The sequence below is a fragment of the Halichondria panicea genome, chromosome 17, assembly GCF_963675165.1.
Source record: "Halichondria panicea chromosome 17, odHalPani1.1, whole genome shotgun sequence".
Lineage (NCBI taxonomy): Eukaryota > Metazoa > Porifera > Demospongiae > Suberitida > Halichondriidae > Halichondria > Halichondria panicea.
Window position 1 is genome coordinate 1338794 of NC_087393.1, and position 24352 is coordinate 1363145.

The window sequence follows — 24352 nt, forward strand, 5'->3', positions numbered from 1 at the left end:
CTTTTTAGCTTTAGGTAATGATTATAGAGTAATAAAACAATAACTTCACAACTACATGTGCTAATTGTTATACAGTATAACCTTGATTATCCGGCCCTCCATGCATTATCCGGAACCTTGATTATCTGGTTTGGCAGTTTTCAATAATTCAAAAAATGGGCGTGTCCTTTAAATGCGCATGCGCGTTGCAGCTGTTCTATGGAGACAGCCTGGCCTGCTTACCTTCTGCGCATGCACAGACAACCACGTGGCACTACTGTTTATCAATAAAGTGGGTGGATCAAGGCGTGGTTTATATTTGATTATCCAGTTATCCGCCTCTGGAACAAAGGTGTCCAGATAATCAGGTTTTCTACTGTACATGAGGTATGTGGAAAACCACTGCATGCACAGTCATAAGTAAACACAGGAGCTAGTGTTTCATGCACTCCTGGTAACATTATCAACTTGGGGTCACTACACTGTTATTATTGTAAATTGTCCTCTGGGAAGATTCCAGGGAAGATCCCAGGGAAAATCCAGTGAAAATCCCCAACTAAAGCAGCCCCTCCCCCAAAATGTGGGTGATTTTTACTGGATTTTCCCTGGGATCTTCCCAGAGGACAATTTACAATAGTATAACCCCAAGTTGCTTATGACTGTGCATACAGTGGTTTTCCCCATACCCCATACCAATTGGCACATGTACAGAGTTTTGTAAGCTAGTGATTTGGGGCCCCCCCACGGCCCTATTTCACTAGCGCTTTGAGGCCCCCACTTATAACTTGCAGTGTAGATGGTATCTATGCTTGTAGCCTCAGCCTCATGCTCTAAGTAAATCTAGATGTCCCTTGCTGACTAGATCTTGCACAGTACTTACTCATAATTATGTCTAAGCTCTCTTGCTGACCAAGTACAGAGTTTGATAACACCATGGCTTGCTGCTATTGGCTAATGTTAGGCTAGCTATACCAGAGCAGGAAGATGTAGCTCAATACTTGAACTGAATTCGAGAAAGTTGTGTTTATTTATTATTTTATGCCGCTGTTATAACGAAATAAATTACTGTTCCTTTAACTGGCTCTGTTCCGAGTCTGTCTTGGATAATAAGAGATCAAAACACATGCACACACAGAACATGCATGCAGACTGTCATAGGAACAAATACGAGCAGGGCCTCTTCACAACACAAGTATTGTCTACTATGACAAAAACCATAGAGCCTTGCTCTACGTACGTAGAGCTGAGATAAAATACACAATACACTGGGGCAAATGTGTCCACAGGTGCTGACTATTATACTGTTATCCTTAGTGACCAAGCAGCACAGATTATAGGCTAGTAATGTATTCTGTATTGGAAGTTTAGATCTACATAAACATTATAGCCATTGATTCTCAACTCAACCTCCTATTACTGTTGTGCTGGCGTTGACTTCACTGCTCAGAATAGACTTCTCATGCAAGGGGGGGGGGGGCCTATATCACTATGGGGGCCTATACCGCTAGTGCAATAGGGGCCCCCCTAACACCCTAAATCACTAGCATTTTAGGGCCGGGGGGCCCCATATCGCTTCTACACCGGTATACTGCCAAAATGTAATAATATCCATGCTTTGGATATGACACACTAGTTCTTTAGTTTTAATATGGAGCAAGCACAAGCAAATTCGATAGTCACATGCGTTGTGGTTGCATCGGACCTTTGTTGCATTCCTCTGGTTTATGATACTGCCATAATGACAATCATTGTGCAAGACAAGAGTCTCTCCCCTGGAAAGGGCGCTGATTCATGAGACTAGGGATTTAGATGCATGCATGATTATCATTAACATTCCACAGGATTTCTGTATAAAACAAATTATCAGCACCATTTCCTTGCACATGTCTGAATTCTAGCTAGCTACATCTGATCCACAAAGTATTCTATAGATCTAAAGCTGATTCACCATCATGGGAGGAGGCCAATCAGCAGAAGAGGTTAGCCAAAATTATAACTAACTATTGCGAATTGCATTCTTGCATACTCATTCTTTGTGACCTATCGAAAGAATCGCATTCGAAACCGATATGTTATAGTTATTGACTGGTTGACTAGTATTATTGGTTTTTTATAAGCCATAATTACTAGGTAACCAGTCAACAACTAATTTATTTACTGCAAAAATAGCAAAATATCAGCCTTGACTAGAAACACAGAGCAAGAATTGAACTGCCGTGTTTTATGCGTTATGAACATGTAATAAGTATCATATAATGGCTTAGACTGCTAGCTATATAGCTCAGGTCAATATGACAATAACACAAAACGGATCATGAGGCATATATACGGCACCGGATGTGGAAACGCCCTAATTTTTATAACTTTTCCTTTGCTAACCCGAACCCCTCCCTTCCACAATTACATCCGGTGCCGCCGTATATGCCACTTGGTCCCACAAAACAAAGTCTACAAAACTTTGTGCGTGCTGTATTGCTATTTTACTGTACAAATTGTAAAGATGATTTCAAAAGTTGAATAGTGCTTGAAGTAAATGCCATATTCCATACTTTCCTGGGGGAAGTAAAATATGGCTCATTCACTGGAAATCATCTAGCTGAATAACAGAGTAAACCAGTTATTACATGGCCTTGACCACAATCTACTACCGGGCCAATAAACAGCTTGTGCACGGCATGAATTGCCATGTAATAACTGCCTTGAAAACCATTTTCTGCATATAGAAACCTGCATAGAATGCGTAGATATGAAAAAAAAATGGTAATTTGGTCGTTTTTGTTTTTGGTGGCTGGAATTACAATATTGAAATAGTAGCTGCATCGAAACCATGCATATGCTGTCTAGTAAATTTCCACAGGAACCGCAACTGTCTCATTCAATGATTTGACAGTTTTCGTGGGAGGTGGGGTACTTCACTGAAAGGTCAATTTTCTGTATGCCATTTACAGACTGACCACAGTGCAATATGCCATATACAAGCACTGCTATTCTTTTGATCTCAGCGGTCAAAAAGCAACAATAACTGTATAATTACCCCGTGCGTCCGCAGCGTGCAGCAGGGGTAGTGTGTGTATGTTAGAATTTGAATAAGGTGGGTGAAATTGTGCATAGCTCAAACGGAATGCTTACTCATAATATGTTTGGCATCTATAATCAAATCAAGCTAAGTAGGTGGGTTGGGCCAGCTGACCACAAATTCAAACTAAATTGATGACCACGGTTGCGAACGACCTTGAAAGGGATAAGCTTCTATAGCAATGCTATATCTTGCAAAACTAAAGCTTGTGTATAAAGGCTATAGTTTTTCCCAGTACATTGAAGGCCATTGCCAGAATTAAGAATAGTAAAGTATGTTCGTAGAAGGTTGCTATTCTACTTAGTAGTTATAGCTCTACACTAGAGGTGATAGCTATCGGTAGCTGTAAAAAGCTGCAAACTAAAGCAGTTAATGCACCGTTTCACGCTCTATACTCTCTGGATATTATTGGCCTTGCGAAAGTTCTTCACCTCGAGCTACATGAACTTCTCGGATTTCCGCTTGGCCAACGAGTAATGCAAGCTGCGCTGTGTTATAATGCCTCTCGCCATGTTTTGCTTTCGCTCAAGTGTTATAAGAGGTAATTAGTTTGCTTTGTATAAACGTTATGTTATTATTATGCAATTGTTGAAATGAATCACAGGTAAATAATTTGCTATGTGCTTTGATTGTTTCACAAGAAAGGGATGTCCACAGTTAATAGTGCATACTGATCGTCTTAAATGGCCTCTAGCCAAACAGTGGGAGCAAACCTTTGTCAAAAGCATAGTCAGTAGTCTGTGAGATAAGTATTGAAGATAGACTTCAATACAAGCAGTCTTTAATCACAGAATTCAATCACAGTGTTCAAAAGTAACAGGTACTGTTTCGTGTGATGTTTGTGTCAGGCTATCTCAAGAGTTATAGGTTTTACAGTTAAGCTTATACAAAAAATAGCATTTACTCTGTATAGCACTATTTGTTTTTTAAAGTCCATGCAGCTACAATTTCCAGATGCCATATACTGACTAGAACTAGCTAGCTATGGTGGTTAGATCGTCCAGCTGTGGGTCTAGTGTGGCAGAGACCCCGCCCACCGAAACGCGGATTGTGACACAATGTCATTGTGTTTCTTACATATCCATCTTCCTTTACAATCTGTGCTAGAAGCCTATAATTATAGAAACTCTTACTTACAGTTCATTGATCCTTGAGCAGCTGTAGCAGTCTACACACACACACAAATACACTACCGTATACCTCGCTTGCGCATGCATGCCTACCGAGGCATAATTATGTACAATCTCCTGTGTGGGGGGAGGCTCGTTTGTAGTGCTTTAGACATGGATTTGTACTGAAAAATGTCCCCGGGGGAGTGTCTTTTGTTACCCCTTTTTGACAAATCCCCACCTTCCCCCAAGGGGAGTGGGAATTTGCATTCATAGGTGTGTTTTTAGCTGATGCTATATATTTTCTGAAATGCCACCTCGCTATTCCGACTAAGCTGCGCTGTCCCATAAAGGGTGGCCAGATTAAGACACAGAAATCCATTCGTGGTGAGAGCTTCTTTTCCAAATCAGGTTGACCTTACAGAGCCTATAACACTCCTACCAATCTCACTTAGCTTCTGTAACAACAACTCATCGGATGGGTGGGCAGGCTTACAATGGCATTGGTATAGCATATTGCATTGGGAGATGCCTGCATGAAAGACATTCACAGTACTAGGTGCATTCACAGTAGCTATTGCTTTTGTGAGCTTGTATAGGTATAGAAGCTGTGACTTTACTTGCATATATACACTTTGTAGCAGGCCAGGGGAAGCAAACCTTTCAATTAACATGACAGATAATTTTTGTCAATATGTCAATATCCTAGTTCTATAGCTATAGCTAACTTTGGAGCTTTGACTTGTTACATATTTCAAGTGAATTAAAGGCACTATTTCCTAGGACGCGTAGCTCGTGCCCGTCATATCTCTAACACTTACATGTACATAATTATAGATGATAATTATGCACAATCTGAGTCCATGTGATCATGTGACTTCAATCGATGTATATATCTATTATTTTGTACAGTGCCTTATATAAATGTATATTGTGATGATTGTCTGTATGTATTAATTATATAGCGTCGAGTACAAGAGCAAGAAGCGAGACAAATAGTAAGTAGCAAAATACATGCATGCATGGGTAATAATGGTAAAGCTATAATAATTATTATTATCATACCTTAAGGTGACATATTTTTGCACGTATTAATTTCTGCTATTTCTGCGAAGGAGAGTAAAATCGTAAAAATGTGTACTCACAGATAATTGGAAAATACACTGAATCTCATTAAAGCCCTTTGCGAGTAATTAGAAACTCTATGAATAAATTAATTTCACAAATAAGCAGAATTTACCAGCAAATTAAAATGAGCTAAACAGTGAAATTGCAAATAAATCTACCTTTGAAAATAATAACTATATATAATTATGTCACCTTAAGATAGATATAAATATTATTATAAGGGGTCACTTTCAATTTACTTTTGCATTTCTTAGTGTCATTATAATATTGGGAGGGGGGATGGTCTTGGGCTGTGACGTTAGTCCAGGTATGCTCAATAAGGGGCGTGGCTTTGATTGTTTGGTCACATGCAGAAAGCAGATTATAGCTACTGTATACTTATTCGATTTAAGGCAACACTTTTTAAATAATTACGAAGCCAAAGGTCGTTTCTTTTGGGGGTTAAACAATTATGTTGAAGTCCTGGTGTCGCATATTTAGAGTGTCGCATCTAATTGGAGGTTACTCTACTACCGTAGAAACTTGATTATTAGCACTTACTCGATTATAAGCGTATCTTTATTTTAAGCGCATGCTCAACTGCAGGATTTTTATACTCGAGTTGAAGCGCTTTTCCAATTATGTGAAGGTTATTAGTGAAATTAATTTTAGTTTATCTATAAGCTATATAGTTAGCTTGTACAGTGCTAGCTATATAGCTAGTGACATCCATCTGGAAGGACTCTCTGCATGGGCATGCTGTTACCTTGTCTGATCATGCTGAGAGAATGTGAGACATGGATGAGGTCCTTTTATTCCAAGTTCCTGGTTAATTTGAATGTTTTTATAATGTGAATTTAAATGATGTAAATGAACTGTAAAATGAACTGTAACATAATAGTATATGATATAGATCCAGTTAGGGTTGCCTGCTTACCTTCGAGTCAGCTATCATCACAGAGACATCCGGTTGCCTGGTGCATGCGTGGCTCCATTATAGGAGCATTCTCGAATATAAGCGTATAGAGCTCTGCTATTGACCCTAAAAGCGCATGCACTAATAATCCAGTTTCTACGGTATCATCTTCGATTATAGGCTAAATTGTTTTTTGCGGCCTGGAATTGAGGCTATGGTTTAACCTCTATTTAAGACGCGACATAATGTCAACGCAGCAGTCGCTACTTTTAGAGATCAGAAATTGGAGGGTGTCACATATTTGGAGGGTCACTTTAAATCGAATAAGTGCGGTACAGGTATAATTTTTTTTATGACAATCCAAAAACAAGTATATGAATAATTCATTGACAAGTGTACCAGACAACAAGGAAGGGCAGCAATAAGCAAGCTCTGTGACTGTTTAAGACTTTTTAGAACTGACTCAGAGGCGTAGGAAGATTTTTTACAAGGGGGGGCTCTTAGACCAATCTCTAGTGCATGCATGATTGTGAATCTATCACTTTAGACTTTTGAAACCTATAGACCATCATCAAAATAATCACGTATTAGATCTTACAGTTTAATAGCTAGCTGGCTGCAGCCAGCATGCTGTAGCTAAGCTAGCTCAACAGTTCAAGCTAAACAGTGCTCTCCAACAATGGGGGAGCCACCCCACTTCCTACGCCACTGTGACTGTTTAAATGGGTGTGACCTGCCCACAGACCACGCCCATATAGTGAGAATACTTGTGACATTAAGATTAGAGGGAGGCAAGGGAACGCATGATGATAAGAAATACAAAATTAGTTCGGAGTGCCCCCTAAACGAAAGATAGGGATTGGAAATGAAGTACCTCGAATGAACATATCTAAATTATTACTAGTAAATACACACGATCCTTGCGATAACGCAATAGTTAGATCGCAAAGGGTTAACATTTCTGCTGATTTGGCTCATTCGCAAAGGTTTTTCATCTGCAACTAATACGCAGAGGTATAAATAACAGTCGGTCATTGGTCAATTTCCGAGCAATTAGCCTATTTGACCGGCCATTTATAGCTACTTGCTTGGTCATAGTGTCCTAGCATGCAAAGATTGAAGGCCAAAGGTGATTATTTTAGTGCGCATGCGCGTCATAACTATGACCTTTGGCTTTTTCAGCCATGTGTCATTGATACCGTATAGCGGGTAAGTTTTGTGGGGTAAAAAATCGTTCAACTCGAGAAACGGTAGTTTTCGTGAGTAAAAATTTTGTTTAGTCTCGTGGCTGCACGGCATTCCTACGTTCAGATAAGCCACGCCTATGATAAAATTTCGTGGAGGTCAGCCTGCCCACGAAAATAACAAATATTTTACCCCACGAAAATTACCCGCTATACGGTATAGCTATATGTATAGCAGAGTGACAAGACGACTATAGGTATGTGCTAAGCATTATCTTAATTATCTTCCCTATAAAGTCTCCTTTTTTATAAAGACACTGCAATGGGTAATTTAGTGTCCGACCAATATCACTTGATGGCAGAACAAAGTATTATGTTAGGACAGCTTGTCAGGACAATCAAGATGATACCTCTGATACGGTATATTAGTGTGGCGCTTAGCAATAGAACGTAGAGTACTAGTAGCTGTTTCCAGAGGCTATCATCAGTTATACATACGTCATGCAACAATAATAATGTATATACACATGTAGTAGAATTAACCTCGCTAATCCGAATATAGCCAGACCAGACCCCATCCGAATACATGAAATTTCCGGATTAACGGATGTTACAGTAGAACCTCGCTAATCACCTCGCTAATCCGGACCCCTTTAATCCGAAACCTCGCAAATCCGGACAAAATGGAAAACTGAAAAAGAGGAGGGGCTGTCGGTAGAATAGAGTACTGCGCATGCGCAATGTAAATTGCTTAGCTGAATCAGCAATTGATAAACTGCTGGAGACAATGGCCACTGCAAAGAAAACGAAGAGAGAGCTCACAAGACTCACTGTATTGGAGAGAAAGTTGAGATAAAGACTATTCTATAGCTAACAGCTTCCCTTCTGGCCACAGTAATATCAATACATGTACAAAAGTGTCTTTGTTAATGATATTCATATCAATTAGTTAATCTGTTCATGTATTCGGATGGGGTCTGGTCCCGCTCTATTCGGATTAGCGAGGTTCTACTGTATTAATAATTATTGATCATGAATATCATTAACGAAGACACTTGTGTACATGTACATGTATTATGATTTACTGTGGCCAGAAGGGAAGCTGCTACATGCATGTGTAGCTCTTTTAAACTCAACTTTCTAATACAGTGAGTCTTGTGAGCTCTCTTCATTTTCTTTGCAGTGGCCATTGTATTGAGCAGTTTAAATTATTGCTGATTCAGCAAGAGTGTGCATGTGCAGTAGTCTTTTCTACTGACAGGCCCTCCTCTTTTTCAATTTGCCATTTTGTCCGGATTTGCGAGATTTCAGACTAAAGGGGTCCAGATTAGCGAAGTTCGTTCAACTGTAGTGGGAAAGTTTTTTGGGGTACAAATTTTCGCATTTTTTGAGGGCAGAGCAGTTAACGCAAAAATTTAAACTGGGATGAACTCCCACGCACCGGTATTTTACATGCAAAGCTATTGGTGGGTGTGGTTTCCTGGCATTGAAATGCGAATATTAGAACCCACGAACATTTCTGCTGAGGGCTCTGCAGCCAAATAACGAAAATTTTCACCAGCGAAAATTTTCCGCTATACAGCATAATAATGTAAACAAAACATTGCGAGAGACATTAGCACAGCACAGCTTGCACCACTCGTTGTTGATATATTCATTGTATTTCAAGAGCTGCATGGCAGGCCTCAAACGCAGACAGAAAAGACATGCTATGTATTTCAGTGCTCTATATAAATATGATCCATAAATGTTTGTCTTGCAATTAGCATCGAGCACGTCAACGAGAGGTTGAAAGCCAAGTAGCAGAATGGGTAAGCTGCATGTATATAATAATTATATGCCGTGAATAGAATTATTGGGCTATAGTAGCCTCGATCCCAGGCCGAGTTTTCGCTTTTATAACGGTTAGGCGAACAACTGGGCCTGGTACTAGTTGTCTGCGCATGCGTCAAATTTTCATTGTATATTTGTGGTCGGCAAAAATATTTAATAAATCAATAATCGAAATTTGTACACAGAAAATGCACAGAGTGAGTACACAAAAGATGCACATAGAGAGCTGCTTCACAAAGGCCTGGGGAGTTGCCAGTTGTGCTGCAGCACAATTACAGTGACCCAGGGCAACTCAGGATGATTGAATGCCTTCAAATTACGTTTCAAAAAGATTTAGCAGGCTGCTGGACTTCTCTGATTCTAGGCCCCAACTCGTAACTCAGTTAAATTTTGCTTGAGAAAACGTAGATTCTCTTGATGTCTCTGAGCTACCCAGCAACACTCGAATGAGCAGGTCATACTCCAGTCCTGTGAGTATAGGACAATATTAAAAGAAACCAAAGACGGTTAAACCCTTACCTCAAACTGTCCAGTCTCGTCCGTTAGTATAGCCAAGAGGAGCACTGTTGGGATAGCTGGATATTAGCCATTGCTCCTGTACAGAGAAGTAGACATTTTAAATACGTGTAGATCTATACATATTAAATTTCTCGTATTAAACAGGTTAGTGTCATTGTCGACGAGCTAATGATGGCAGCACCAAGTTCTCTAGCTCACACTCTTCACTTGATCCACCATATTAATGATGAAACTATACTCTACCTACATACCGGTAGATCTTGCCAAACATGAACAAGACTTGATAGCATAGCCATAGGGCCCACACAAAAATATCTGACCTTAACAAGCTTGACAAAGCTTTATACCTCTTCCCTTGTTGTTTAGTCTTCAGAATAAGCTTCAGAGAAGAGAGAAGCTTCAGCTAAGAGCCATTCCAATCGATTCCAATAATGATAAAACGGGAACTGACTTCTAGTACACGATAGTACACGAATATAAATGTCACGAAAGTGAACGAGAATATCCATTCGTCAGAATCTGACGAACGACTGACGCATGCGCAGACAACTAGTACCAGGCCCAGTTGTTCGCCTAACCGTTATAAAAGCGAAAACTCGGCCTGGGATCGAGGCTAGGGCTATAGCTGCTATAGTATTACGTGCAGGAGAATGCTTATTGAGCTTTATACATTGTATAGTATTACATGCGTGCATCCTAGAAAAAATAATGATCCACATGCATGTCTATATTGACCGCATGCATGTGCAAATGTAGCAGCACTCTATTGCATGCTTGATGAAGCCATCATGCACGATTAGTGCATGGGGTATAGGTATATATATAATAATGTAAAGAAATAGTTTCATGTCCTGTTCCGCAGAAACAAAGAACGCACAGAATGTCAAGCTTGGACAAATTGAAATTCTACAAGCAGGTATATATCTATAACTTATATCACGTTGTCAAGGTAACAGCTTGTAATATATAATCGTACTCATGTATTACACGGTCACGTAGTCTCAAAGCATAATTTTGTGAGGGGATCATCGCGATATACAACACATAATTATAGCATCATCAAGAGTAGATAAGAGGAAGAGTGTTGAACTCCTGTAGTAAACGTGAAACCGCATTACCACAAAACCACCATACAATGTTAGCTATGCAAATAAATATAGTATAAATATACGTATATACTAGTTAATGCACGGATCGGCTCTAGTATAGAGCTAACTATACTATATAGAATAGCAACCTTCTACGAAAATATTTTGTTATTCCTGATTCTGGAGAGACTGCATGCAATGGCCTTCAACGTACTCAACGTACTGGTAAGCAAAACTAGCCTTTACTCGAGAATAAAGCCTTTGCTAGCAAGATATAGCATTGCTAGAAGCTTATAGAATCACTTAGCTGTACTCCATTGCAACCATGGAGCAGTTGTAGCTATTATAAAATTCTATGGCTTAAAAATCAATTATTTTAACCACCAACCGTGCGTGCTCTAATTACCCCAGCGGTGCTCTAACCATAGAAGAGAAAGGAATTGGCAATGGAGTGCACTTCCGGTACCATCCGTGTTTCGCCTCGAGGCTTACTTCTAACGTGGGGGTCTAAACATGAATAATTCATGAGAATTGTTTTGCCGTCTGTAAAAAAGTCTACAAGCAGTTCTACTGCTAAACATCAACTTCACCTTATTTGTGTGGCGATTTGGGACATAGCACACTACTTAGTAACACAACCTTAGCTATATCATAGGTGCTATAGGAACACAAGCATGAAAAAGCCTCTGACAGAGGCTCTGTGTACCTCTAGCTACTTCACGAAAATCAAGATTATATTTTATTCATTTCTAAATGATACCTACCACCAGGGGGCATGTGTTTAAATGTTGGAGGGGTCTTTGAGAAGTAGGTATTAGACACAATAAATTTCCCGGGTTTTCGCGGGAGTTTTAGGGCGGAACACGGATGGTTTAAGGCCCATCTGTGTGCATATCCATCTTCGATTCGTTTCAGTTGAGACAGTGCCAGGGATCTGTGTTCATGTCCACCTCTTAAACAAAACACCTTTCCGTTGTAGTAAAAGACTGCATGCACGTTGCAGTGCCACAGGATCATCCGTTCGAAAAACACCACTAGACCATAGCAAGTTCTCTTCTTCATTTGAGAAAGGCTCTGCTGAATGTGTCTCTGCTCCAACTCCTTGAGCCCTAAGACCTCTATAGATAGTATCCATCGTGTTGTGAAGTGTTTCGAAGCAAGGGTTTTTTTGTGAGGTGTTTCGAAGCATTTTTTGCAAAAATGCTCGGTGCCTTTTATGCATCAACACCTCGCATGTAACGCAGTAGACCTGATAGAATGCTTTGCAAGGTTGTAGGGTTCTCCATTGACCTAATTCTTGTTTCTGCCACAAAAACAGACAGCCACTTATTCAATAGGCTTGCCTCAATCTGCAGCAAAAGATCATCAGGACATTTTTCAGCTTCTGGTCGACTGTTTCGGCTTTCTATCTAGCAGTGAAAGTTTTGTAGAGCCCATTTTGTCTGTTCACTTGTCTTCTTTGGGACAAAGGGTTTGGATAAGTGTTGCAGTTCCTGGTCAGTCACCTCCAAGAATCTTTTAGATGGTCGGATTCTGCAGGAAGTGTGCGCTTGAGGGAGGAGCTGGGTTTGCAGGCTGAGGTCAAAAGACAGGAAGCTGGGTCACTACGAAGGTGTAGTTCAAGCCATTCAATTAAATTGGCGAGGAACTTTCTTAACAGTGCATGATATTTTTCAGGAGAGACTTAGATATTACAACTTCAGCCATTGACTAGAAGCTGTTACTAAGCTGTTACTAAGGGAGTTGCTATTTAGTTTGCCTTAGGCTTGTCTAGTTTAGCCAATGAAAAGTGGGATCTAAATGGGTTAGATAATGTGCATTCGGTATCTATGTGTTCCTCAGCCCTCGTGCTTTGGGACACTATCATGCCCATTATATATTTAACCATTATACATAGTTATACCACACTTACATCACCACAAATTGATCTCATTGGTCAACAGCTGTAGGATATATAGAATATTAGCATACAGCCCCAGGCATGCACAGTTTTTCAAGTTGTTTTTTAGTTTTTTCATTTGTTCAAGAAAGTAAGCAAAGAGAAAAGAGCCATGCTTGACGGTACTAAGACTCAAAGCGACGGCAGAAACACGGAAGGTGCTCTCCAACAAGATGGCTAAGCTTCCATGGGTCCATGGGCGCGGTTTAGATACATTTTATCCAAGAAGAGCTTGCAACTCCAGTAAGGGACGTCGAATGGTCAACGCTTGGACCAAGGAAGCTCTTGAGCATCTGTAGGAGTCAACATGTTGCTCAACTAGCTCTTTGACGGCTGTAAAATCCGGCATAGTCTTGTTCTTTTTTGCAATCTGCATCGTGATTGAATTGTTGCTAGGGGGAGGTCCTTTTATAGTGCTGCGGTCACGTGGTATAAGTCAGATATGCCACACCTAAGAGGAGGATATATGGGTGCATATCCTCCTCTTAGGTGTGGTATATCCTATACTTCTCTTTCGTGGCTAGCTAATTAGGCTTGCAAATAAAGATCCGGCTACACCCAACTTGGCAGTTAAGTTAATTATGACATCATTGATAAGGGGTGTGGCTTCCAGTCAACCAAATTTCGACGCTTCGCGCCCTCTTTCATCATAATGGCACCCCTTCCCCAAAATCCTGGCTATATATACGCCCCTGAGCTGCATGTACTGGAAATATCATAGCCTTTGATGTGGTCTGCCACTAGGCTATAATTTGACATACTTACATGCTAATGAAACTGAATTAACATCCATACAGGAGCAACAAAATGTGCTTTCCTATCGTCGTCACATCAAGTCGAAAATTAATGAGCTTATTACAAATCTTCAGAAGGATATTAAAGGTATAGCTATATAATTATAATTACCAAATTGCATTAAACGTATTTGATGCATAAAGTACACGCAATACAGTAGACTCTCGTTAATCCTGGGACAGTGCAGATTGGTCGCAATAGTGAGGTGGCTGCATTTCAAAAAATAGCCACGGCTAAAAAGCGACCCTGCCTCGAATCTAATGACTATAATGTTGCGGTTCTGTCTCGAGAATAATTAATCATTATGCTCTCTATTAAAGCAATTTTATCTGCCAAACCACACCCAAAATGTCATATCTGGCCGTAACAAACTGCATTAAAATCTAGGTTGGGGCAGCCAAAACTGACCATGCAGTATAGTATACAAAATAGCAAGTGGCCATATTTCAGGGCGAGTTCTGTGCAGTAATGATCAAGCTAGCAATTCGTGCCCAATAAGTATATCGAGGTGACCGTACTTGAAAGAGCTAATTAACCAGAATATTATACCAAAATTATATATAGCAGGGAATTTGTTGTTCAATTTTCGTAAACTATATCAGTTTAGGACAGTATTGTACAGTAGAATAATTTTATAGTTTTAATTCTCATGTGATGCTCGAATGAGTGTCAAATCCCTTCTTTATAATAATTATACCGTATAGCGCAAAATTTCGTGGGTTAGTAATCCTACACAAAATTAAGTCCACGAAAATTGTTCTTTAATTAGAATTACCTGCAAAGATTTAAAGGCGTGGCTTCCGGTAAGCCGTCATTCCACGAACATTGTGCAACGAAATGCTTTTAGAGGCCAATCCACAAAATATAAGTGCCTCGAAACTTTCGCGCTATACGGTAATATGCATTCTATAAAAAAAAGATACCCTTTGCATGTTGTTTCCTTCCATGCATGCATGTACAAAGTGGCCTATAATTATATTTATGTATAATAGCAATTGAGTAAATAATAATAATGAGCCGATTATTTTGTTATTGTATGCCATCTATAGATTCCAAGAGGATTTTTGACAATGCTATGGAAGCTGGAAAAGTGAAGGTTAGAAACACCAATGTACTCATTGTTGGAATGGCTGGAGCTGGAAAGACTGCTACAAAACACCTGATCTTTGGTGTGCCCCCTCCTGATGTACGAAACAGCACTCCACTAGCAGAAGCTCCGATTCAAGCCCAAGTTCGTGATGTTTCAGGGATAAGAGCTCATCAAACAGGTAGTCAATGGACAACTATTGATGCCAACGATCTTGAGAAAGTTGTTGGCGATGCTGTTGCTGCAATTGGTCATCAATTGGTTGATACTTCTTCTGAAAGAATGTCACAATTGCGTCAATCAGTACAAGACATAATCCATAGGTGGAATGTATTTTCACGTACAAGGTCTGAACAGCCTCAAGCTACAGGCACCCCTGCAGGTAGTGATGTCGATGCTGTCCGTTCCGAGCTTATATGTAGCCATAGCGTTGAGCAAAGTGATATTTCTGAATACATTGTCAGTCTAGACAGTAAGTTGGTAGAAATGATCCGAAAGAGACCAGCATCTGTCAATCCCCCCTCAGTTGAGGCTTCGAAAGTACTAGGGAAAAACTGGATCTACTTTATAGACAGTGGGGGTCAGCCACACTTCCACAATATTCTTCCTCATTTTATCCAGGGTCTATCTATTGTTTTGTTTACTCATCGCCTTTGTGACAAACTTGACAATTATCCAGAAATTCACTACGTTGTGAATGATCAATCCATTGGTTCTTTTAGGTCAACCGTTAGTGTAAAAGATACACTTACGCACCTTATTCATTCCATCTGCTCTCATTCGAATGCTAGTACAGGAGCTCACAAACCGAATATGCTTTTCATTGGCACATTCCACGACAAGATTGAAGAAAGTAATGAAACTCTTGATGAAAAGAATGATCAGCTACTCCATCTTCTACCAGAAAATTATCGAGAAAAACTGATATTACATGGCAAGGAATTGGATCAGTTGATTTTTGCAATCAATGCTAAGAGTCCTAACGAAAACGATAAGGATAAAGTAAAATTTATAAGAGAAACAATAGAGTCATCTCCACCTTTTGAAGTTGATGTTCCAATTAAATGGTTTGTACTAGAAGTTTTTCTTAATAATTTTTCTAATCACTTTAATCGAAAAGTAATAAGAAAGTCGGAATGTTTAAACATAGCCAGCCAATTACTTAAGATGGAGGAGGCAGAGCTTAATGCATGTCTACAATTCTTCCATAGCAATCATCTCCTTCACTATTATCCTGTATTGCCAAATCTAGTTTTCACTAGCACTCAAGTTCTTTTGGATAAACTCACTGAACTTGTTCGAGAATCGTACCAATTAAAAGGATCCGAAAGCGTATCTTCAGCTCGACCAGGTGTTTGGCGTGACTTTCGAGACAAAGGAATTATTACACCCATAATTTTGAAGACATTTTCAAGTCACTACGTGGAGGACCTGTTTAATCCTTCAGATCTCTTTGTACTTTTTGAATATCTTCTTATAATAACACCTTTGAGTTTCACAGAGCAAGACAAAATTGATTATTCTCAGCCTAATGCTAAGGCTTTCATGCCTTGTTTACTAGGTATACTTCCCGCAAATGAGCTTGAAAAATATCGACTCTCAAGTGAAATAGAGCCGTTGGTGCTATCCTTCCCAAGTGGAATACTGCAATCTGGCATATTCTGTTGTCTCCAAGTTTACCTAATTCAAAACTTAAAGTGGAAACTTGTTTCTACTGACGGGAGGCCTAACATTATTGCACAGAATTGTGTAATGCTATCACATTCAAAGATGCCCTGCACAATTGTCTTGATTGACTCCTTTTCATATATCGAGGCGCATGTCCAATCTAAAATTTCAGATTATCGAATAGTTTGTCCACTGATCCGAGATGATATTGTCAATGCACTACACGAAGCAAGTTTGGCTCTGAACTACACTGATACGGAGGAGCCAGTAGTGGCATTTTTCTGCCCTGATGACCATGCAGTGCAGGCTCCAGATCTAGAGTCCACTCCTCTTTCTCCGATTTCTTCTCCTACTACTAGATCTATCCCCAAAAGACATGTTGCTAATAGGCTGGAGTATGGTGATTATCTCCGGTGCTCACTTCAAGATGATGTCTACCCAAAGCTAACAGAGAAGCATAATATGTGGATTGGTCCTGCTTCAAGTAGTAAGTTGTGTGCTGGTTGAATCATGAATATTGTATACTCTAGTCTCGCGGTCATAGTTATATCTTAAAAATTGTATGGTGACTATATTGTATGATGACTATATAGCAAGTTTTTTGTGTCACAGTGGAATTACTTTTGCGTGTTTTATTAACTACAACGTGCGTACCAAGACCTAGCACATAAAACCCATAGTCTTTTAGCTACCTGGTAACCGTATTTATTCGATTTAAGGTGCATGAGTTGACACTTCTAAATGATTACAAAGCTAAAGGTCGCTATACTTTTGGAGGTTGACAGTTATTCCTTGTAGAAGTCCTTGTGTCACATATTTAAAGGATTTTAGATTTATTTTGTGTGGATGCTGTAAACACAGTGTTATATGGCATCCAGGTGAGTAGACATATGAAACAACGAATCGAAATCTGTCACAATTATAAAACTAATAACTTGTTGTGTGTAGGCTATCCATGCTGTATACAGTGCTATAACTCACCTGTCACACACAAACAAACAAACCAACGGACTACTATACCCGTGGCCGCCCACATACATCTCGGGTGATATAGTAGAGTTGTATTATAAGCTGTGGTATACAAATTGCTATATGAACGTAGCATAATGCTGGTTCTAAAAGATTCCAGTGGATTCACGTTAGTCTCACATCACCACCAAATGTTCCAATATAGAACAACTTTGGGGTGTTACGAGATTAGATTTACGTGCATTTTATCATTACTCCACTTAAAACCATGTATATAGTAGGCATTCCTTCTAGCGTACGTCACAACCACATGCTGTACAAATTTGCAATAGTAATATAATGTTTTCACTACAACTGCCAGTAGGAAAGGCAATGAATAACATCGTTACTCATTGCCTTTTCTACTAGTTTCAGTTTCAATAGTGAGTATCTGTGACGTAGGTCAGACAGAATGCCTTTTGTGTATGGAGTTGCCTAATGAACTCTTGATGACGCCTATCCAACATCTTTTGAGATTTGCAGTAATACCACAATGAGCAATAATAGTACAGTCATGCATGTTGTATACAGACTGAGTCTTGGTGTCACACTGGCTCATTATTTACAGATTTATGGGTGATGGCTGGGAACAACCCTATTCTCAATGTTGGAATGCACTTGCAAAATGTGAGAACGACTGTGCATAGAGCCAGACTCCAATGGAAAAATATTGGTCGTGGTCTAAACGTACCCGATGATGACCTCGAGAGCATTCATGAAGAACACTGCAAGGATCAAGACTTCCATGCTGAATGCTTGTACTATACGCTAAAGAAATGGATGCAATCAGGAATTGCTCGAATAGAAGACCTCTTGGATGTACTTGAGGGTGAAATAGTTGGGCACAAAGATCTTGTGCAGGAAATTCGTCAACAAAATGAGGAACAAAAACGTAAAATAGGACTCATTTGATGCTTAAAGTGTATAATTATGCAACTGCACTTATTTATAGCTGTGGAGAACTTACGGATATGTACTGGTAGAACTGCATATTTATACTTTTTGTGAATGTTCTAGAATAGTGATGTATTGTTTTTGTGAATGTTCTAGAATAGTGATGTAATGTTAGAGAATGTTCTAGATTTACCATGTGTTGTTGTGCAATACCCGAATATAAAAGGGTCAGTTGTGTTTATTGCTGTGATAAATTATTAAGAACTTGACAATTAGCGCAAGCAGGCGCTGACAATAGCTATATAAAAAAAATTATAAAGACACTGTACTATAAATTAACATTTAGTAACTTTCACTTCTGGCATTACACTGTACCTTTGCACATGTACAGTGGAACCTCCAAATGTATAAAGGACACTTTGGGAGCATATAGCTTTTGTTCTCCAGTGGGCCGGGAGCTGGAGGTTATTTTAATTTTAAAAGAATTATAGATAGTCTATTTACCTAGCCTCGATCCCAGGCCGAGATCGAGGCTACTAGCTATTTACCTAGTTCAAGAAGCCAAGGAACTTGCTGAAATCAAAGGCATTCTTTGCAGTATGCAATTAAAGACAGTATATGATTAGCTTGTTTGTAGCCCAGTACATTTTTGTGTTTAAACAGGTGCTGGACGATGGTAACAATTTTTCATGGAGACAGAAACCAGCTAGATCGTTTACAGCCTCACAGGTGCGAGACTCAACATTCCTAAGTCTACATGTACGTATATACCGACAAAGCAAGCAAATACAAACTACTCTACCATATTAGGCATAAAATGTGGGTGTGGTTCTGATTAACTAGATCATAGATAGATTGGTGCTCTAAATCTACAATTGACTTTTGGGCCCAAATTTCCGAAAAAGCATGCATGTAGAAGGGGATTGAAAACGGAAATGATTCACGTAATGTTTTACAATGAAGTCTACCTAGTGGCTCTATTAGCCTCCTTCGCAGCCTCTCCTTTTTCTATTCTTTGTCACAGAGAGAAAATTGGAGGAACAAAGAAAGAAAGAAGGAAGCGACAAAGAAAAAGGAGAGCCTGCCTTGCTAATTAAGTCGCGTGATTCGAATTCCCTACTGACGGAGACAAATTTTAACGAGCGTGGGCGAGAGAAAACCTACTGTCCTCCCACCACAGTACTTGGAGCGCATTTACCAGGAACATAATCTGTTATGAACAGTAGAGTCAGCCTTCGTGAGACCTTTAGTCAGTAGAGGAAGTATGAAAGACTAGAGTAGAGTAGACTATACTGCTGTAATAATTATATCTACTAGTCAAGTGGGTCTGTTCTGAACTCAGGAAAAAAAACTGATAGAGATCTTTAGTCTTTAGTCTTTGCTAGGTAAGCCCTCGTCTACGATGTCTCCACACTTGATTCTGGCTTACTATCTACGATGCTAACAGCTTTTATGTTAGAGTTTGCAATGCGTAGGCATGCTGTAGCTTTTTGCTCTGTCAGGCTCATTATAGCAATTATACATGTAAGTATGCAGTGTCATTCAATATGCAGTGCCATGCACTCTCCCTTACCTGAAACTTTCCTCTTCTTCAGGAGTCAAGGATTCATGGCTATTTATCACGGTGCAGCTGCAGTAGGCTAGCCAGCCCCACCCTCTTGTTATGCAGAGAGAACCAGCCCCACTCTTTTATTATACGGAGAGAACTTTGTACGACTTTGTCACTACCATGTACAGTTAGCTATAGCTAGACTAGTAATGTCAAAGACTGGAAGGGTAGTTCGTACGAACCCAACGAACTACCTCTGGATCCGCCCCTGCGGCAGTGAGACTGGCTAGTAATAAATAGGTTTAGATCAGGTACCCCATAAACAAAGTAGGCTAAGCTTAATTGTATTGGTTCTTGGCCTAAGTTAAATCTACAGTTGCTAACTGAAGAGGTTAGAAGGGGTTACTCTATATCCAAATGGCATTCTAAAATGAATGAGCTCTATCTAAGCTATGTACATGTGGTATCTCTTTGGTGATGAAAGCTGAAGGATCTTATTTAATACTAAGTCTGAACATTTTTCTTGCGAATGGAGTCACTTGTTTGCCATGGTCGGTAGCAAATCCAATGGTAACGTTGGCTGTCTGGTTGCTTACAGAATATGCACACTGTACATGTGTGCGGGAGGGGTTAGGAATATTGTGGGAATATTAAATAGCTTGTAAGCACTTACTGGCTATTTGAAGAGGAGAAGGAAGAGCCCGGTCAGTTGATAGTGAGCATGGAAGGATTACAAACTGTACAGTGGGTAATTTTCGTTAGTGCAAATTTTTGTATCAACTATCCTTGCGGATAGTGACGTAGAACCTATATATTGCACTGCAGTTTTTATTTTCAGTTGCTCTACAATACAAAAATTTCCACCACACGAAAATAATTTGTCTACACACTATCGTGAATGAGGTATGATATAATTATATCTAGTACCAGAACATTTATACACAAAGAAACTCTTCAAAAAAACCTACCTTTAAAAGTGGGAGTGTCTTCTTGCACTGGGCAGTCTATATACCAGCTGTGAACTTGTTAGTACACCATCGGCACGAGTCGAAACAGCACTCTTCAAGTTCCAATATTGTGGAACCACTGTACTCACCACCCTAGACTCGATAGACCTCATCAGTACAGTATACTTGTCCTGCACTAACCGCTCTTCGATGTCTTAAACTCTCGTCCATGTCTTTTCACCAAGTGTAGTGTCTCTCAGCCTGTTCAGTCAGATGACGAAGTCTACTCTGTGCTCTCGAGATTCTACGGGCGCTTATGACCATTTGTCTGTTGTTGAGTTGCTCGAAAAAATTTTTGACAGCTTGATGAGCAGGCATGTCTTTACGAGGCACACATGTTAGGCAACTATGCACACATCTTACTACACCTTGGACAACTCTGCAGAAAAGGGGGGTAGGGCTCGTAATTTTAGCTGTAGGTCAAGGTGTGTTCCCGCCCACTCAACATGGCCTCTTGAAGGATGTCGATGGTGGGAGATATTCAACGAAATACTGAAGTAAAAGAGCCAGCAAGCTTGAAGGACGGAGCAGGTAATGGTGCTGTTAAGCTAGAAAAGAAGGCAAGGTATCCATATGGAGCTGTCTTCTTCCTACTGACTTCTACAGTTGGGCAAAGGTGAATTGATACAATGCAGCTGGCTATTCACTAAAAATGGGTGCACATTATGGGTATTTTTTCTTCAGCTACTCTGGGATAGGTCTCCAAGCAGTACTGGAGTTGTATTTCACTCGGTTTTTGTTTGTGTGTTTGACTCAGGCGGATCAGCTGGGCACAGCAGCCGTCAACGTGTACATTGCTCTCTACCAGATATGTGCCTTGTCAGCAGGATTCTTAGCAGATAGGATTCTAGGTGAGCACCATACACATAAAAATATTTGATATTACTGCTGGATTGAGCATTGTATCATAATTATATTGTAAAGGCAACTTCTTGACTCAAGTTCTAAGCACTCTGTTGACTACTATTGGGATATGCCTTCTATCATTCTCCACATGGCAGTACACAGTGTCTCCACCTGGTTGCTGTGTTGCCAATAGCAACAACAAGTCTGTGTACCTATCCGGATCTGAATATAGTGGCTCTTTTAACTGGAGCTCAAATTGCAGCGAGCTGGACAAAGTGACTATCCTTAATCAGATCGATCTCAACATCTCTCCAACGCTAAATATGGTCCTCTCTATAATTGGATTAACTGTGAGAACAGTTTTAAATCACTCTGTATGCTACTTTGAGAATTATCCTCCACCTAGTTTTTCTCTGTTGGGTACGGGCACATCAATGCTATACAGAGTGTTCTTGTTGCAGACCAGTTTACAGAAGAACAGGTGACCACCCAACACACACATAGTCTCACAAGCAGATGTCAGAAGGGGAGGAAAGACTTTTGACGTCTCTTTAAGTTCCTCCCCCCTCCCGCTGACGCCTGCTTGCGAGACTAACACACCCCTCTTTACTTGTGTACCATGCATGTAATGAGCTTTTAACAGTAATGTAATGAATGGTAACTGTTAGACATAATAAAGTTCGAGCAGTGAGTGAGAAATTCCCTCCCTCTACAATGCACACAGACTAAGTCGAAGGAGCGGTCATTCTCCTGGTATTACTGGTGTTGTAACATCGGGGCCCTAGTGGGGGAGTCCGGGATGCCAGTTCTCAGACAGTCAGTAGGGTTTATCATCGCTTGGATCACCATTCTTGGTAACTATTGTAGTACTTCCTTACTTCTGTGCTTTGCTTCTGTCTAAATTCTTAGAATCACCTCTTTATACTGTTGATACCACTTTGATAGATTAATTTATTCAGGGACAACATCAAGCTCAGCGATCCTATTTTTCAGTGGAGGCTACCTGTATTTCAAAAAGAAACCGGAGCGATTAAAATGTGCCTGTTCAAAGAAGCCATCTTCTAATGAGACAAATCCTCTCCTCAATAAAGAACAGAGGACTACTAGTCAGTACCTCAAGACCAGGTTAAAGGAGCTCCTGCCGTTTGTGGGCGTGTTCACACCACTCATTGTTTTCTGGGCTATTTTCTACCAGCAAAACTCGACCTGGATTCTGCAAGGCACCATGATGAACTGTCACCTTGGAGCTCTGCACGTACCACCAGGTTTGTATTCTCTAGGTGTTCATGCATGGTCCTGGACAATCATTGATCCTATAGCTGTCCTAGACATTACATTTGTAATAGTCCCTTGTAAGTACATAGGTCCATTACCATTAATTATCCTAGTTAAAGTGCCTCCGTGCTATCATTTGGCTTCATATCCATGCAATACAGAATCTCAGTAAGCAAACGTATATAGATCCTCTTACACAAACTCCACATAGGTGTAATGCATGTATGCACTGTAGATTTGATGCCGAGTGTGAATGACTTCCTAGTGTTGTTCATCATCCCTGTTTTGGACTACATTGTCTACCCCCACCTGGAGAAGACAATGGGAGTTAAAATACGACCTCTACACAAGGTACATGTAGTCAATAGTTTTGTGAAAATATGGGCCTTTCTATATTGTTCATTTGTAACAATAATGATTGCATTCACCCCACAACATTTTTATACAGGGATTTTTCATACATATTGCCTTTGTGGTTGTATGGTGTTTATACTGCGTACGCCCATTCACTGATATTACTTTAACTCTGCAGTTAGTAGCAGGCATGATGTCGGCTGCATTAAGCTTCCTGCTGTCAGGTTTGCTACAGCTCTACCTTGTTAAGTTGCCCCAGGGGCAGGACTGCCTAGGGGATATCAGTATAGCATGGCAACTACCACAGATCGTTCTCATATCATTTGCTGAAGTGTTGGTTGCAGTCACTGGGCTAGAGTTTGCCTACTCACAAGCACCACCTGACTTTAGGTAAGTGAATGTAACCTCCAGTGGCCACAATGCATATGGATCTAGGGTATTACATTTGATAGCCACAGCTGTTTTAAAGCACTAATAATACAACATGCACACCAACCACTTTTATAAGTGCTTTAATATTGTATCTGATTGCCTACACATTCGCAGCTACATTGATTTTGTATCATAGCCGTAATTATTGCCGTCAGGTGTGTATAACTTTAACGTCTCCCCTTTATATACATGCAGGAACGTCATCACCTCATTCTGGTTTATCTCCCAGGCCCTGGGCACTCTACTGAATGCTGGTCTGGCACAGATCCCAGGCCTCACTCTCAGAGATGAGTTTTTCATGTACACTGGACTCATGGCACTAGTGACTGCTCTGTTCGTAGCCGTTAACTGGAGATTCAAGTATAGAGACCCTAGCTAACTATTAGTACACGTACAATTTATGCATTTACTGCTGTATGTGCGTTGAATGTGTATGTGTTTGTATAGTACGACCCTCGTGATCACTGAATTGATCACCTTGAGCTAAAAATGACTGCTGTAACTACTGGCCCAACACATCAATGCCACACACTGTGTTTCAAGCAGGCCCGTAGGAAGCGGTCAAGCTGACCTGACCACTCTTCGTAGCTATAGCTAGATAATGGTCGTCATTTTTGTTTAGCTTTTTGCCTCCGAACCATATGGATTAATAATAAAAGACAGTGGATTTTTTTCTATTACTGGCCT

At 40.1% G+C, this 24352-nt stretch overlaps 2 protein-coding genes across 7 annotated transcripts; both read left to right on the top strand.

Moving 5' to 3' along the window:
• Positions 1-1817: 1817 nt before the first annotated feature.
• Positions 1818-18466, top strand: LOC135350856 (uncharacterized). Of its 5 annotated transcripts, none has more exons than XM_064549703.1 (7): positions 1831-1958; positions 5130-5162; positions 9138-9182; positions 10586-10639; positions 13548-13632; positions 14595-16787; positions 17249-17855. In XM_064549703.1, the coding sequence occupies exons 1-7, from the start codon at positions 1932-1934 to the stop codon at positions 17347-17349; spliced, it is 2538 nt and encodes an 845-aa protein (XP_064405773.1). In that variant the 5' UTR covers positions 1831-1931; the 3' UTR covers positions 17350-17855. The 5 variants fall into 5 exon arrangements, with proteins under 5 accessions (XP_064405770.1, XP_064405773.1, XP_064405769.1 ...); XM_064549699.1 differs by lacking the exon at positions 17249-17855 and adding an exon at positions 17877-18466 and having other exon boundaries at positions 1832-1958; XM_064549700.1 differs by lacking the exons at positions 5130-5162; positions 17249-17855 and adding an exon at positions 17877-18466 and having other exon boundaries at positions 1818-1958.
• Positions 18467-21204: 2738 nt separating this feature from the next.
• On the top strand, positions 21205-24138 carry LOC135350858 (peptide transporter family 1-like). Of its 2 annotated transcripts, none has more exons than XM_064549706.1 (9): positions 21205-21374; positions 21443-21609; positions 21683-21954; positions 22011-22085; positions 22329-22458; positions 22564-22869; positions 23115-23230; positions 23412-23623; positions 23861-24138. In XM_064549706.1, the coding sequence occupies exons 1-9, from the start codon at positions 21220-21222 to the stop codon at positions 24042-24044; spliced, it is 1617 nt and encodes a 538-aa protein (XP_064405776.1). In that variant the 5' UTR covers positions 21205-21219; the 3' UTR covers positions 24045-24138. The 2 variants fall into 2 exon arrangements, with proteins under 2 accessions (XP_064405776.1, XP_064405777.1); XM_064549707.1 differs by having other exon boundaries at positions 21325-21374; positions 21516-21609.
• Positions 24139-24352: the final 214 nt, after the last annotated feature.